General features: G+C 52.9%; 1 protein-coding gene across 6 annotated transcripts in view; it reads left to right on the top strand.

Annotated features, from left to right (window-relative positions):
• The window catches only part of CRTAC1 (cartilage acidic protein 1), a 157,442-nt gene that overhangs the window by 131,443 nt on the left and 12,712 nt on the right, over window positions 1–13,287 (top strand). For 3 of the 6 annotated variants that reach the window (XM_019459052.2, XM_019459047.2, XM_019459050.2), the window contains exons 12-14: window positions 1,515–1,660; window positions 2,125–2,167; window positions 5,096–5,239. In XM_019459052.2, the coding sequence (XP_019314597.1) occupies window positions 1,515–1,660; window positions 2,125–2,167; window positions 5,096–5,239 (333 nt within the window). Of the gene's footprint in view, window positions 1–1,514; window positions 1,661–2,124; window positions 2,168–5,095; window positions 5,240–5,701; window positions 6,420–13,287 lie in introns of those variants that run through there. The other 3 variants (XM_053909807.1, XM_019459049.2, XM_019459048.2) reach the window with 2 other exon arrangements.

The following is a 13,287-nucleotide window of genomic DNA, read 5'->3' as shown; positions in this document are numbered from 1 at the left end:
TGTGCGTGTGCCCACAGCACCCTGCCCTCATTAATCATGGGGCGGTAGCAGCAAGGCCAAGGGGAAGCAAATGCGGGGAGGGTCCGGAAGCTGTGGCTCGCAGCAGGGAGCTTCCTCTGGAAGCTCCATAGAAGGGTGCTGGGACTCCCAGGAAGAAGGCACAGCTGGGGCCCTCCACCCCATGACCCCTGCTGTCCCAAGCTCCCCACCAGGGTGAACCCCTGCACACAGGAGTCTACACACACACTCCCCTCAAAGTCTGCTTGTGGCTGCCAACCCTTTTCTAAAATACAGGAATCCCTTTTATACATGAAAATGTGCCACAGACTACCCTCCGCCCCCACAGTAGCTATCCTTGTAAAATCCTTTGGCGGACAGTAAGGGCCCAAAGCTGCTGTAAATTCAGCAGCACTTTTCGGTTTCCCTGTTTCTTCTAGGAGTGTCTGCATACATTAAGGGAAAGTAGCACGTATAAGTGGGTAACATTGTTTATTCAGCCCACGAATGGTGCTTGAGGGTATGACGGGATTTGTGGACCCCTGAGCACCAGGCCTGCATCTGGTCATCCCTGGTGGGTGACGAGGGGGCTGCATCCGCCCTCCTACCTTCACTGAGCACGGCCCTCTTTCCCAGGTGACTGACTGGGGAAACAACCTCTCCTTGCAGGTGAGGCCCAACCCCCCTCCGCCCCGCCTGCCTCCTGCCCACCCCCATTCATCACCATTAGCCTGACCTTGCCGCAGTGACAGGCCTGATGCCTCAAGCAGGGGGCTGGGGCCGCCTCTGACACCACCTGAACACCTGACCTATCTCTCCAACCTGCTTTCTACCACCGATGTAACACGTTGCTTTAAGGGGGTGTGTGGATGGATTCTCCGTGAATATTCTCTGAGCTTCACCATTAGCTTCTGTAAACATCTCAGCTCTATAGGACGGTCCTTCTCCTGTGCCTTCCACCGTCCTGTTCTTTATCACCTCAGCTTTTATTTAGAGCTCAGCTCAAGTGCCTTCCCTCCAAGAGCCTGTCCCTGATCACCCTGGCTAGAAAAGTTCCCCAGCCAAGCCCCAGTTCGTCTTTACCATGTTGCCCTATCTTTGTTTTCTTCACAGAGCTTGTTAATATCTGACATCATTGATCTGTTCATCTTTTTGCCTGTCTGTCCCCACCAGAGCGGACGCTCCCTGAAAACAGGCACATTCCCAATGGTAAAAGAAAGCATGGCCCCTAGCAGGCTATAATTATAAATGATATAAATTTAAATACAGTGACATGGCCAAAATTACACAGCAAGGCAAGCGGTACCGCTAAGATTTGAACCCAGAGTCAACCTGCTTACCACCAGGCTTTCCCTTCTCCCCTAAAACAGCTTCATGCTGATTGGCCTGTCCGCTAGAATGTAAGTTCTAGTGCTGTGCTGTCCAATATGGTAGCCACGAGCCATGCGTAGCTATGGAAATGCAAATTCATTAAAATTAAATAGAATTTAAAATTCAGTTCTCCTTCTGTCCCGTAGGGAAGGATGAAGCCAGCAGTGTGGAGGTGACGTGGCCAGATGGCAAGATGGCAAGCCGGAGCGTGGCCAGTGAGGAGATGAACTCTGTGCTGGAGATCTCCTACCCCCGGGATGAGGACAGACTTCAGAGCCCAGCGCCACTGGAGGTGAGTAAGGGTGTCCGGGCCTCATAGCCAGAAGAGCGGACCCCCTCCACAGCCCCATGGTCTGAAAGTGGACTCCCAGGAATTTGCAGATTTTGCCTCCAGAATGATGGAAATCTTCTCAGCAAAGAGCAGGCTTCATAATGATCCCTCCATGTGTAGTTTAGGGAGGGATTTGTAGTTTAAGAGGGATAGGTTCTGTTAGGTACCCCAGCTCAGGCACCTGGATCCCACCTGAGGGGAATAAGCAGGAGTTTGAACTGAATACATTCTCGTCCTTCCCCCAGTCTCCTCTTCTCAGTGCAAGGGGAGGGGTCCCAGCAGGGAAGGGCAGCCCCAGGCCCAGAGCTAAGAGCACCCCTCATTCTGGACTCAGGGTGACAGCTGCTCTGTGGCTGTGATTAGGGGGGAACCGGAGGTGGGATCTTCTCAACTCACCAGTGTCTCTGCTTCTGCCCACCTTGCAGTGCGGCCAAGGATTCTCCCAGCAGGAAAATGGCCATTGCATGGGTGAGTTGCCTGCAGGCACTAGAGGATGGGGCAGAGGCCAGGATCTCCCTGGGGAATGTCAGTCTGAGCCCTGGCAAAGCTTAGGCTGCAGACAAGAGGGGAAAGGTGGGGAGGGAAATGTGTTGTTTGTCCCTGGGGCTCCAGATGCCAAGACAACCGCCACGTGACTCACCAAGGTGGGAGTGACGCCAGCAGCCAATAGGCCGAATCATGGCAGTTCTGGGGATGGGGTGCTTCCTGCCGCGAATTCGGAGAGAATGGGCTTGGGGAGGAGACGCATAACTGCCTGTACAGTGCTCACGGGGTGGCCCGGCCGTGCGAGGGGCTGTGCGGCCACCTCACGGTGGCGAAGGTGCGCGTGCGTCTTCCGTGGTGGCTTTGGCATGGCCAGCTGGCGGAGCGGCAAGCACGGGAGCCGGCAGACAAGGATGGGCATGGCCAGGGGCATTGGAGCAACCCGGGCGTGGAGTGTAGTCACAGAACAGAAGGGAGACGGTAGCCTCGTGCAGTACTGGGAGGCAGGTGGCTAGCACACTGCTAGGACCGCAGCTCTGTGAGCGTTCGCTGACTTTCTGAAAGTCCTCCGAGGGCCTGGGGTGGCAGAGGGGCAGCCAAGGGGCTCAGCGTCTGAAAGACCCTCAACCCAGTATCTTCTGTGTCAGGAACCGACAGTGAGGGGTCAGGTCAAGGACTCCTCCTGCCTTTAGACTCTCAGGCAGCATTCTTCCTAAGTCTGTTCCATAGATGCTCATCAGCCCCAGGCTGAGTGGGTTTGCTACTGAGACTCAAGAGTAAACGAGACAGGGCCGCCTGGGTGGTTCAGTCAGTTAAGCGTCCGACTCATGGTTCATGGGTTTGAGCCCTGCTTCGGGCTCTGTGCTGACAGCTCAGAGTCTGGAGCCTGCTTCCAATTCTGTGTCTCCCTCTCTCTCTGCCCCTCCCCTGCTCGTGCTTTGTCTCTCTCTCTCTCTCTCTCTCTCTCTCTCAAAAATAAACATTTAAAAAAATGAATTAAAAAAAAAAAAAAGAGTAAATGAGACAGACACAGCCCCTGCCCTCGTGGGGCTTAGAGCCAGTGGGAGAGGCACATGAATAAACAGTGATGACCAGAAATGTGAGCAGGGCTGGGTGGGGGAGGGGTGGGATATGGGAGCACAAAGGTGGGGCCTCAACCAGCCAGGGAGGGTCCCAGAAGGTGCCCCAGGGAGACAAGGCCTAAGCTGAGACCTGGGGGGCGATGGGGAGCTCGCCAGGCAGAGAGAGGGGAGAAGGTGGTCTGGTGGAGGGCCCTACACCGGCAAAGGACCACAGGTGAGAAAGTGAAGGAGTGCGGCTCTAAGGGTGGCTTGGGAGGAAATTAGTCCCCTCCACTCTCCACGTCCCAACCCTGGCCACTCTAAAGAGAGGATGCATGTACACAGAACTTCCAGTGTCTAGCCTGTGCACTGGAAGGACCCTGTGGGATCACCCTTCCAGCCACTTCTTTTTCATCATCTAGCAGACAGTTACGTGCCCATGCGAGGTGCTGGGGATGTGGGCCAAGCACCTGCCCTGGAACAGCATCTGTTCTGGGGAGGGGGACCACAAACACGTAACCTGGCAGCCGGATGAGATGGACCAAAAGCGCTTTAAGCAAGGTGTCCCTGGAGACTGTTCTAGACAGAGTGGTCAGGGAGAAGCCCTTTGAATTGAGACCTGAAGGACGAGAAGGTCCAGCCACACGGAGAGCTGAGGGAAGAGCAGGAGCGAGGACCACGAGGCAGGAAAAAGGCTCTGTGTGTGAAAGGAATGGGAAGGAGGCTGGCGTGCCCGAAGGTGGTGAGGGAGCCAGGCGCTAAGTCAGGGAGGGTCTCATGGTGTCTGGATTTTGTTCCTGGGGCCCTTTGCAATTAAGCAGGAGAGTATGATTCACATTTTCAAAAGATCGCCCTGCCTGCTGAATTGCAGATTAGATTGGAGGGAAGAGTGGAAGCCAGAGTGCCAGTCTGAAGGTGGCTGCAGAAATCCAGGCAAGAGGTGGTGCAGGCTGGGAACGGGCTGTGGCTGGAGAAGGAGGTGGGCACACAGAGGGGTTCTATGGGGGCAGAGCGGCAGGATCTGTTAACTTGCCTACAGAGGTAAGGGAAAAGGAGGATCTAGGGATTGCTCCTATCTGTGCTTGAGCAGCTGAGTGGGTGACATTGATTGACTCAGGCGAGATGGGGTCAGGGGGTGGAAGAAGTTTGAGGGCTGGAGCATCTAGATTTCCATTCTGGACCTACTGAGCATGAGATGCATGTTGGGTTCATAAGTCTGGAGCCCCAGGGACAGGTTGTGGCTGCAGATAGGAATCTGGACTCATCCATCTATGAAGGGAGCACCTACAGGAAGTGTGGTACATAGAAGACCCCGGGCCAAGTGTGACACCCCCAACACGTAGAGGTCAAATATAGAACTGAAAGGGCAGGCCTACGCTGGCTGACTCCATCTTGTTCTGTGTCCTTCACCTTGACCACACCTCCTCCCCTTGAGCAACCTCCCGCTCACCTGCCTAACAGGACTCGGACCCTTCCCCAGCCAACTGGCTGAGGCCACAGCCATTACCTCACCAACTGCCCCTAGATCCCTATAAAACCTTTGTGCTTTTGAAACTCGCTCGCTCTCCCCAGTATCTCATCGCTGCGTCGGTGCAGGTAGGGGATTGAGCTCGAGCTAGCTCGAATAAAGGCTCTTTTGCTTTTGCATCGGACTCGGCTCCCTAGTGGTCTTTGGGGATCACGAATTCTGGGTATAACAGAACGAGCCAGCCAGAGGGACAGAAGTGAGGGAGTTGAGGCATAGAGAGAAGAAGGGATATGCCCAAGGTCACAGAGTGGGTGGGGCAGCAGAGCCTGAGCGAGGAGCCACTGCCCCACACCTCCCTGGTGAGTGACTCCCCTCACCTTTCAGACACCAACGAATGCATCCAGTTCCCATTCGTGTGCCCTCGAGACAAGCCTGTGTGCGTCAACACGTATGGAAGTTACAGGTGCCGGACCAACAAGAGGTGCAGTCGGGGGTACGAACCCAACGAGGACGGCACGGCCTGTGTGGGTGAGTGAGGCCCAGCCATGGTCCAGTAGGACACAAGGAGTTGTCTTCCACTGGGGAGCTTTGGGGAGGCCCCAGATCAAGGTCCCCAGCCCCTGACTTCTCCTGGCCAGATGGAGTCTCCTTAGACCCCTGTTGGGTCTCCGGGGAAGACCGTGACAGAGGTTTGGAGAAGCCCCCACCACTACTGCCACCATCTGAAGGGTCCCTGGGGTGCTATGCCCTGGCCAGAGGCCACTGTTCTTCTCACGTCTCCCCTTCTCACATATTCCTACCTTAAGGTCAGCCCGTCTTTTCCTACCAGGGATATAAACTAGCTCCTACTACTCATCTTTGTCTGAATTTCTGAACCGGTATTTGTCTTCTTCCTCCCAAATGCTTCCCCCCACCCCCATCCCACCCCCATCCCCTTTCTCTTTTTCCCACTCTCTCTGTCTCTCTCTCTCTCTCCCATCCTTTTTACAGCTCAAGTGGCCTTTTTAGGTGGGTATCCTTCTGCTGCCTTTAGAATCTCTGAGCCTCTCTCTCGGGCCTCATATCTTTCTCTAGGCCTTGGACTTTGCCTTCAGTTATATGCACTTTAAATCCCATCAATAAAGGAAAAAAAAACTAAACTAAACTAACAACCTTTGTGGAAAACTAAATCTCTCCCGCTGCCTGTCTCTCTCTCCACGCCCAGTAGACTCTGCTGCGTGCTCCCTTTGAATGGACCGCAGGGGTGGCCATCTTTGAAAAGGGAAGTTTGGGAGATACTGATGTTTGTGTAATCTTGTTTGTGAAGCCTTTCTTTGCATGTTTTCTGAGAAAACAGAAAAGGAAAGTCTCCCCTCTTACCCCATCTACCCTCCCTCACTTCTTCAGAAGAATCAAGATAGTCCTGTCTTTTCTGTATCCTCCAGTGTCATGAGCACCCTGTTTTGCCCTTAACAAAGATGGCTCCCAGGCAGTTGCTTGCTCAGTTGATTCATTCATGTATCATGTGCCTGCTGGTTTGGCCTGTGCTGTTTCTGCTCTGTGTGCCCTGACTTCCCGTGGTAGAGAAAGCCTTCTGGGAGTTGGTGGTTATTATGGGAGGGGAAAAGGTGGCCCTTTGGGACTCTTGACAAAAATGTTAAAGTTTGAACTTGCCAAGTCTTCCAGCCTCTTTCTGGAGAAATTATGCCAATAAACTCTCTGCTGCGTATTAGTGCCTAGCTGATAAAAACAAAAATGTGTCTGGGGCAAGTAGATGCTGGTTGGAATCCTGAAGTAGCAGCAGCTTTTCTGTCATGTAGCCCTTGGAAAGCAAATCACGAGACAGGGAAAGTGTCCTGGGCATGAGAAATGGTTTGGGTATGTGCACCAATGTTCACGTTTGGGGGGCTGGGGTTTGGGCCAGGCAAGGGATGTAGGATGAGCAAGGAGCAGACCTGGAGGGAATATTCTGGGCCTTTTACCTGGGGGACGTTGCTTCTCTACACTGGGCCTCAGTTTGCATAATCTAAATAACAAGAGATTTGGTCTGGTGTATTCCCAAAGCCCTTTCCTTTCTAAGACCCTTCAGTGTGTGGCTGGACAGAGATACGGCTAGTCTCAAGTTACCCTGATTTCTAGAAAAGAATCTTGCAACTTGGTCTCCTCTGCAGTCTGCTTAGAAACCTGGAAGCCTCTGTAGCCAGAGCACCCTTTGGGAATGATGTAACACCATAGAATACTTTCACAACCAGCCTCGGTAGTGAAGGCTTGTTATAAATCACAGATCTGTTCTTCGTGGGGGAAAAAAGTTGCCCCAAGATATAATAAAATCACACTTAAGCATGCAGCAAGCATTTTAAAAACATATTTAACAAAAAAACTACCATTTTCTGATATAATAATAATACTCCCAATAAATCACAAAATATGAATTCCTCATAGCTAGTACTGTTTTTACACTCAGAAGACGAGCTTAAATGAAAAGTTTTAAAATAAAAACAACCACATTGTCACAGGAAAGCGTGTAACAACTTAAAAATTGCTCCACTTCTGGGAAGCCCGCTCCTGTGTGTTCAGGTAGAAATTAAAGGTCTGGATGGGCCCAGACATGAGGCTCGGAGAGATGAAGTGATCCACCCAAGGTCACAGAGCCAGCTGGTCCCCAGCCAAGGCTGGAGCCCTTTCCTACCACACCATCTTGTCAGGGGGTAACAGACAGCACTGTCACTGTTCGGACTATTCCCTAGTCATTCTGGAAGCTGCTGCCTTTTTAGAAATGAACGAGTAGATCTAAGATAGCGAGAGAAGTAAAACCCAAAACCCATAGAGGCAATGGTTCCAAATGTAGTGGTGAATGGCAAGACGACGGTGTCCACTGACAGACCGCACACAACAGCACGAGAAGTAAGGGACAGGACGGCTAGTGAGACAGCCTGCCAAGGACATCGGAAAATTCAGGATGACAGCAAACTTCAGAGGATACCTCGTCAAGTAATAACCATGAATCCTCCTACACGGAGTTTCTTACAACAGGGTGTGTTTGTGTCGATTTACCCTACTTGGTGGGTGGGGCCAGATGAGTTACAAAGAGGAGTCCCAAATCCCCCCAGCTAGCAAGAGCACCACTACACTATCCCAGCTGCTGGGTAAGAAGGCTTACTCCTGATGTGATTCATTCAGCCAACAAATATTAGTTGAGCACCTATTGTGTGCCAGGTACTAAGCTAAGCTCTGGGCATACAATGGTAAGTAGAGATGACCTGGTTTATTGTTCCCACATGGCCTCCCTGCAGCCAGATGGAGGAACCCGGTGCATGGGATAAGAGTGGGACTCACAGGGGCTTTCTGAAAAATCTAGCTAAATGCTTGGGTGGCCACACCAGAAAGCAAGCTCTCTCATTCCAGTATCCATTGGGCAAGCATTCACTGAGAACCACTGAGAATACGCCTCTGCCCAGGAATGTACCCTTAACATAACAATAATAGCCACACTTAGTGAGCTTGGCATGTCTGGGCCAGATCTAAGCTCTTTAGAAGAATCAGCTTGTGTAATCCCCACCACAATCCCGAGCGGAAAGTGCTATCAGGATCCCAGTTTTACAGAGAAGCTATGTGGCTTGCCCAGGTCACACGGCTGGGACACACAGAGGAAGGACTCCGTCAGAGTAGTCTGGCCCCCAACCTGAGCTCTTAACAAGGACCCTTCCTTCCCATTTGGGGTGACTAACCCGTTACACAAAAGCCACAGTCTCTCTGCGTTGCCCAGGGGCCGGGGATGGGTTGGGAAGGAGGAAATGGAGTCTCTGACGGAGCCTGGGATCTGTGACAAGCGCCACACGGTCACCCTGCAGCTGCAAGATAGAGGTGGCAGTGCCCATGCTGAATCTTCTCACCAGCCACCTTGGCTGTCCTTAGCAAAGGGAAACCGTGGATCACCTGCACAGCCTCTTCTACTCCGTCGCCAGCCCTGCTCTGGGGAGGTGCCATTCTGAGGGCCAAGAGTTTGATTATGCGTCACTCTGGCTGCTATGGCCCCCTCCCAGGGTGTGGGCCTCACACCCTGACCAGCACCTCTGGACTGTGACCCGAGCAGGAACTGCACGCCAGCCTCCAAACAGGGCTGTTGATCGTCTCTCTGGGGCCGCACAGACACAGGACGAATGCTTCACTTTCTCAGGGAGCCAGCTGAGTTTGTCCAGCAGATTCCAGAGTGATACCCCACCCAGACTGTCAGTCCAGGAGGCAAGCCGAGCCCCTCCCCTCCTCTCCCTCCCCAGGGTCAGCCCCAGCTCTCTCCTTCAGCGTGGGCCAGAACCCCAGCCACATCCTGTCAGGTCTGCCGTTGTGTCTCCTTAGCAACAGACACGTCCCAGAAGGGGAAGGAGGCGAGAGAGCGAGGGCTGCTTAGCTCCACAGATAATGCCAACCTCTCCTTCCGCAACCATCCCCTTAAGGAACTGTGGTTGAACAGCAAAGTGGTCGAAAAGAAGACCACTGGAGAAAAACGAGAAGCGGGAAGAGAAAAGGCCCTCCCCAGGGAACAGAGCTAACATTTACGGAACGCCTATCGTATGCCAAGAACTTTATGTGTGTGTCCCCATGAACCCCCCCGCCCGTGCTGTGGGCTGAATGTTACTCATCTGGTTTATCACCAAAGAAGCAGAGGCTCAGGGAGAATAAGTTCCACAAGGTCACGTGGCCGGTTAAGCGGCAAAAGCTCTGATTCAAAGCGGCAATTGTCTGGCTCCGCAGCCTGTGTTTTTAAGCCTCTTGGGGAACGATCTCCGGGAAACTGACACCTGGGCAAATTATGTAACCAGCTGTCACTTGGCATAGACTGGACACATGCTGTGTGCTGGGCCGGGTTCTTGTGGCCGGGCCCGTACACCTGTGTACAACCCTGGCTGACCCCTGAGTGCCCCATGACGTACAACATGATCAGGATGCAGTCAGAAGATAAGTGCTATTGGAGCTGGGCAGCAGCCTGAAGACACACGGAGGTGCAGGGCTGGAGGCAGAAGGGCCCTTGAAATAGGGAGGGGCAGGGAGGGCCTCTCTGGGAAAGAGGCATTTGAGCAGAAATGTAAAGTAAGCGTGCTGGCCTCCAGCCTCGGCTTTCTCATCTGGAAAATGGGGATAGTACCTACCTCACAGAGTCATTGTATTAAACAAGATGATCTGAACCACTTGACACGGTGCCTGGCGGGTAGTCAGCCCCAAAGAAATTTGAAATATTCATAATATTACTAAGCAGCAAAGTTCAGGATGAAGCCTGGGTCTGTGCAGTGCCGAAGGCTCGCGTGGCTCCCGGCACTCCCTGCTGTGGCCCAGGCCACCCGGGAGTCGGCAGTGCGGGAGATGTGGGGGGACACTGGCCACCCTCGGGGAACTGACAGCTTTGCAGAGAAGAGATCTCAGGACTGAAAATGGCCATAAGGGAGCAGAGAAAACCCTCCCGGGGCCTGAGCTGTGGGGATGTTCCGCCAAGTTGTCACGCGGGGCCGTTCCCAGAGACAATAATCACCAAGTAAACCGAGCAGGGGGAGCGTGGCATTGACTGGGCTGCACAGGGCACACGTCCACCGGCAACTGGTGAACTGGCCTGGGATTCGGCGCTTGACTGTCACAGAAGCCCTAGAACGTTAAATCCAGAGGCACCTGAGACGTCATTTAGTCCTGCCCCATCCTTTTCAGCTGTGGACACCGGGGCTCAAAAGGAACAGTGACTTCCCGAGGACCATAGCCGCGCCGGGAATTTGACTCCTGCCTGGGGCTCCTCCTTGCCCACCCTGCCTCGTTTTCCAGAAAACTTAAAGTATTTCAGATGCACAACTGTGCACAAGAAAACTTAAAGTATTTCAGATACAGAACTTGTTCTTTCTGTGGTGCTGACCCAGAGTCAGAGTCAGGGCAAGGGCCCACCAAGCGAACCAAAGAACCATCCTTGGCCCATGGAACACAGCTGGGCGAGAGCTGAGTGAAAGGGCCAGGTGCACAGAGGGTCCTGCTCTGCTAAGAAGGGAGGCTGCAGAAGGGGATGTCTGGTGGGGACAGAAGGAGGACCTGTATCGCTCTTCCCAGAAAGTCCCTGCCCAGCCCCTCATGAACCCAGCCTGCCTGCCAGAAGGAAAGTCTGGGGCCCAGAATAATTCCTATAAAGGGAACTCATTGTCCTTCTTCATGGCCAGCCCCGGAGCAACCATGAAGGACTTACCACCCAGAACCATTTCATGTACCCGCCCCACCCACCCCCACCAAAAGATCTAAGGACTAACACTCCTCCCTGCACCCCAGACCTGGGTGCAGAGCTCCTGGGAAAGGAGAGAAGCCCAATCACATCGTGCCCAACTGCCCCTGGGGACCGTGGCAGAGGAATAAGCTTGAGCCACAGGGAGGAAGGTAAACCCCATACTTACCATCATGGGACTTCCTGGTCCCCTGGCTCAAGATTTATAGGCCTTGAAGGCAGATGCAGACAGGAAAGAGGGAGGAGAGGGTCTCAGAGCCTCACCCCAGTGCAGAATGTATCTTGTGTGCCAGAATATTAGAGAACTGGTCCCAAAATCCTATGGTCCTCCCACCCTCCCTCCTCCCTTCCTTCCATCCTTAAAATGTTCTCTTTGCCCTAAGACCCTGTGATCAGATGGCCTGAGGCTTGACTTCCAGACACCCCACCTACATGCCCTGTAAGTGGCCTCAAACAAGCCGCTTCCTCTCTCTGAGCCTCACTTTCTTCCTCCACAGAATGGAAGCATAACCACCTCACAGAGCTGTTGAGATAAAGCATGCAAGGTGCTCAATGCAGTGACTGACCAGATATTATTATAAAATCTGCCCCAGGCCCTTTAATCTACTGCTTTCACATTTAGCACTGCCTGATTTTACAACAATCCATAAGTCATTAACTGGGGCAATGTGAAACCTGTAAGAATCCTTCCCAACGAGACATACCCATCACTCATATGCAGAGCTCATTCAGGGACCAGGTTACACTGTATCTTCCCTTTGAAGAACTCTGGCGCTGTATTTAGATCTGCACTGGGAAGCACAGGGCCGATCGGTACCCATCCATTCACCTGCCTCTCCAGGGTCTGCGAGCATCCATCCCAAGCCAGGCAGCCCTCTCGCCCACCTCTGAACCATCAGTCATCTCCCGGTACCCATCTTCTCTGTATCCGTCCACTTATCTGTTTGTCCACCCATGGTACTTCACTCTCTAGGGCCCCAGGTCCAAATTTCCAGGCAACGTACTCAGCCCCATGAGGATTTACCCACCTTACAATAGTGGTGTTCAGGGAGCACTGAGCAGGGCTGAGTGGGGTCAGGATGCACACTTCCTCCCCTCTCCTCCCCTCCCAGGACAGGTGGAGATCATGAGCAGAGCCATGAGATCACAGCCAGGGCAACTCAAAGCAGCTGCCCAGCACAGGGGATGGCCCGGCGTCACAGCCTCTACCCTTTTTTTTTTTTTTTTTTTTTAAGTTTATTTATTATTCTTGAGAGAGACAGAGCATGAGCAGGGGAGGGGCAGAGAGAGAGGAGGAGACACAGAATCCGAAGCAGGCTCCAGGCTCTGAGCTGTCAGCACAGAGACCGACGCGGGGCTCAAACTCACAAACCGCGAGATCATGATCTGAGCCGAAGCCGGAAGCTTAACCGACTGAGCCACCCAGGCGCCCCCTGCCTCTACCCTTTAAGTGAGTTAGTCAGTGACCACCTACAGTTGAATTGTTATTCAGTGGCCACTCACCCGTCTGCATCTGCCTAAGCAGCCCCTCAGGTCGCATTACTCCAGGGGCCAGAGGATTTCACATCTGTATATCCCTGCCTCTTCCTGCCTCATCCCTTCCTGCCAGCCTTCCTGGTGGGCTGCATTTTGCATTCACCTGCCAAGGGCAAAGCACTGTGACAGGCACTTGAGGGCAGGGGGTGGGAGGCACTGGAGGTGAGTGAGATAAGATCCCCACCCTCCAAGAGTTTACCAAGGAACTGGGGACAGAGGGGAAAAGGCCATTCATTGCCATGCACAAGGTCCAGTAAGCTAGGTATAACATTTCCCCCTTCCAGGGCCTGGCTCAGGCTGCTCTCAGGTGGTAGCTGGTCCCCAATCACTTTTCCATTACAGAAATCGATAACTTAAATTACTCCAGAATAACTAGCCCCATCATGCCTCTGCAAAGCTAATTCTTCTGTGTCCGCATTTGCCCACATGCTTCTCCCTGGGTCTGGAATCTGCCTTTATGAGGCAATCCAGGTAGAAAGGAGTCTTTCACCCGACTGTGACACAGTGGCAGAATGAGAGCAGGATTTGGGGTCTGACGCTTAGGTTCAGGTCTTTACTCTGACACTTACTGGCTGTGGGTGCTTGTCAAGCTACCTAACCACCTGGAACATCAGTTTCCTCATCTATAAAATAAGAATTCAAATATAACCACCCACCAGAGTGTTAGCGAACTAAATGGAATAATAACGTACATGAATGTTCCTGGCGTATATTAGGGAACCAGTGAACCCTTGGACAAATGTCTGTTTATTCTATGCAAGAATCTGAAACCTGGCTATAAATCTGTATCACGAGGCCACTGTATAATGAGGTC

This window comes from Panthera pardus, unplaced genomic scaffold, assembly GCF_024362965.1.
Source record: "Panthera pardus isolate Hobbes unplaced genomic scaffold, ASM2436296v1 HiC_scaffold_22, whole genome shotgun sequence".
NCBI lineage: Eukaryota > Metazoa > Chordata > Mammalia > Carnivora > Felidae > Panthera > Panthera pardus.
Note: the sequence above shows the minus strand (reverse complement) of the source record. Positions and strands in the feature narration are given on the sequence as shown.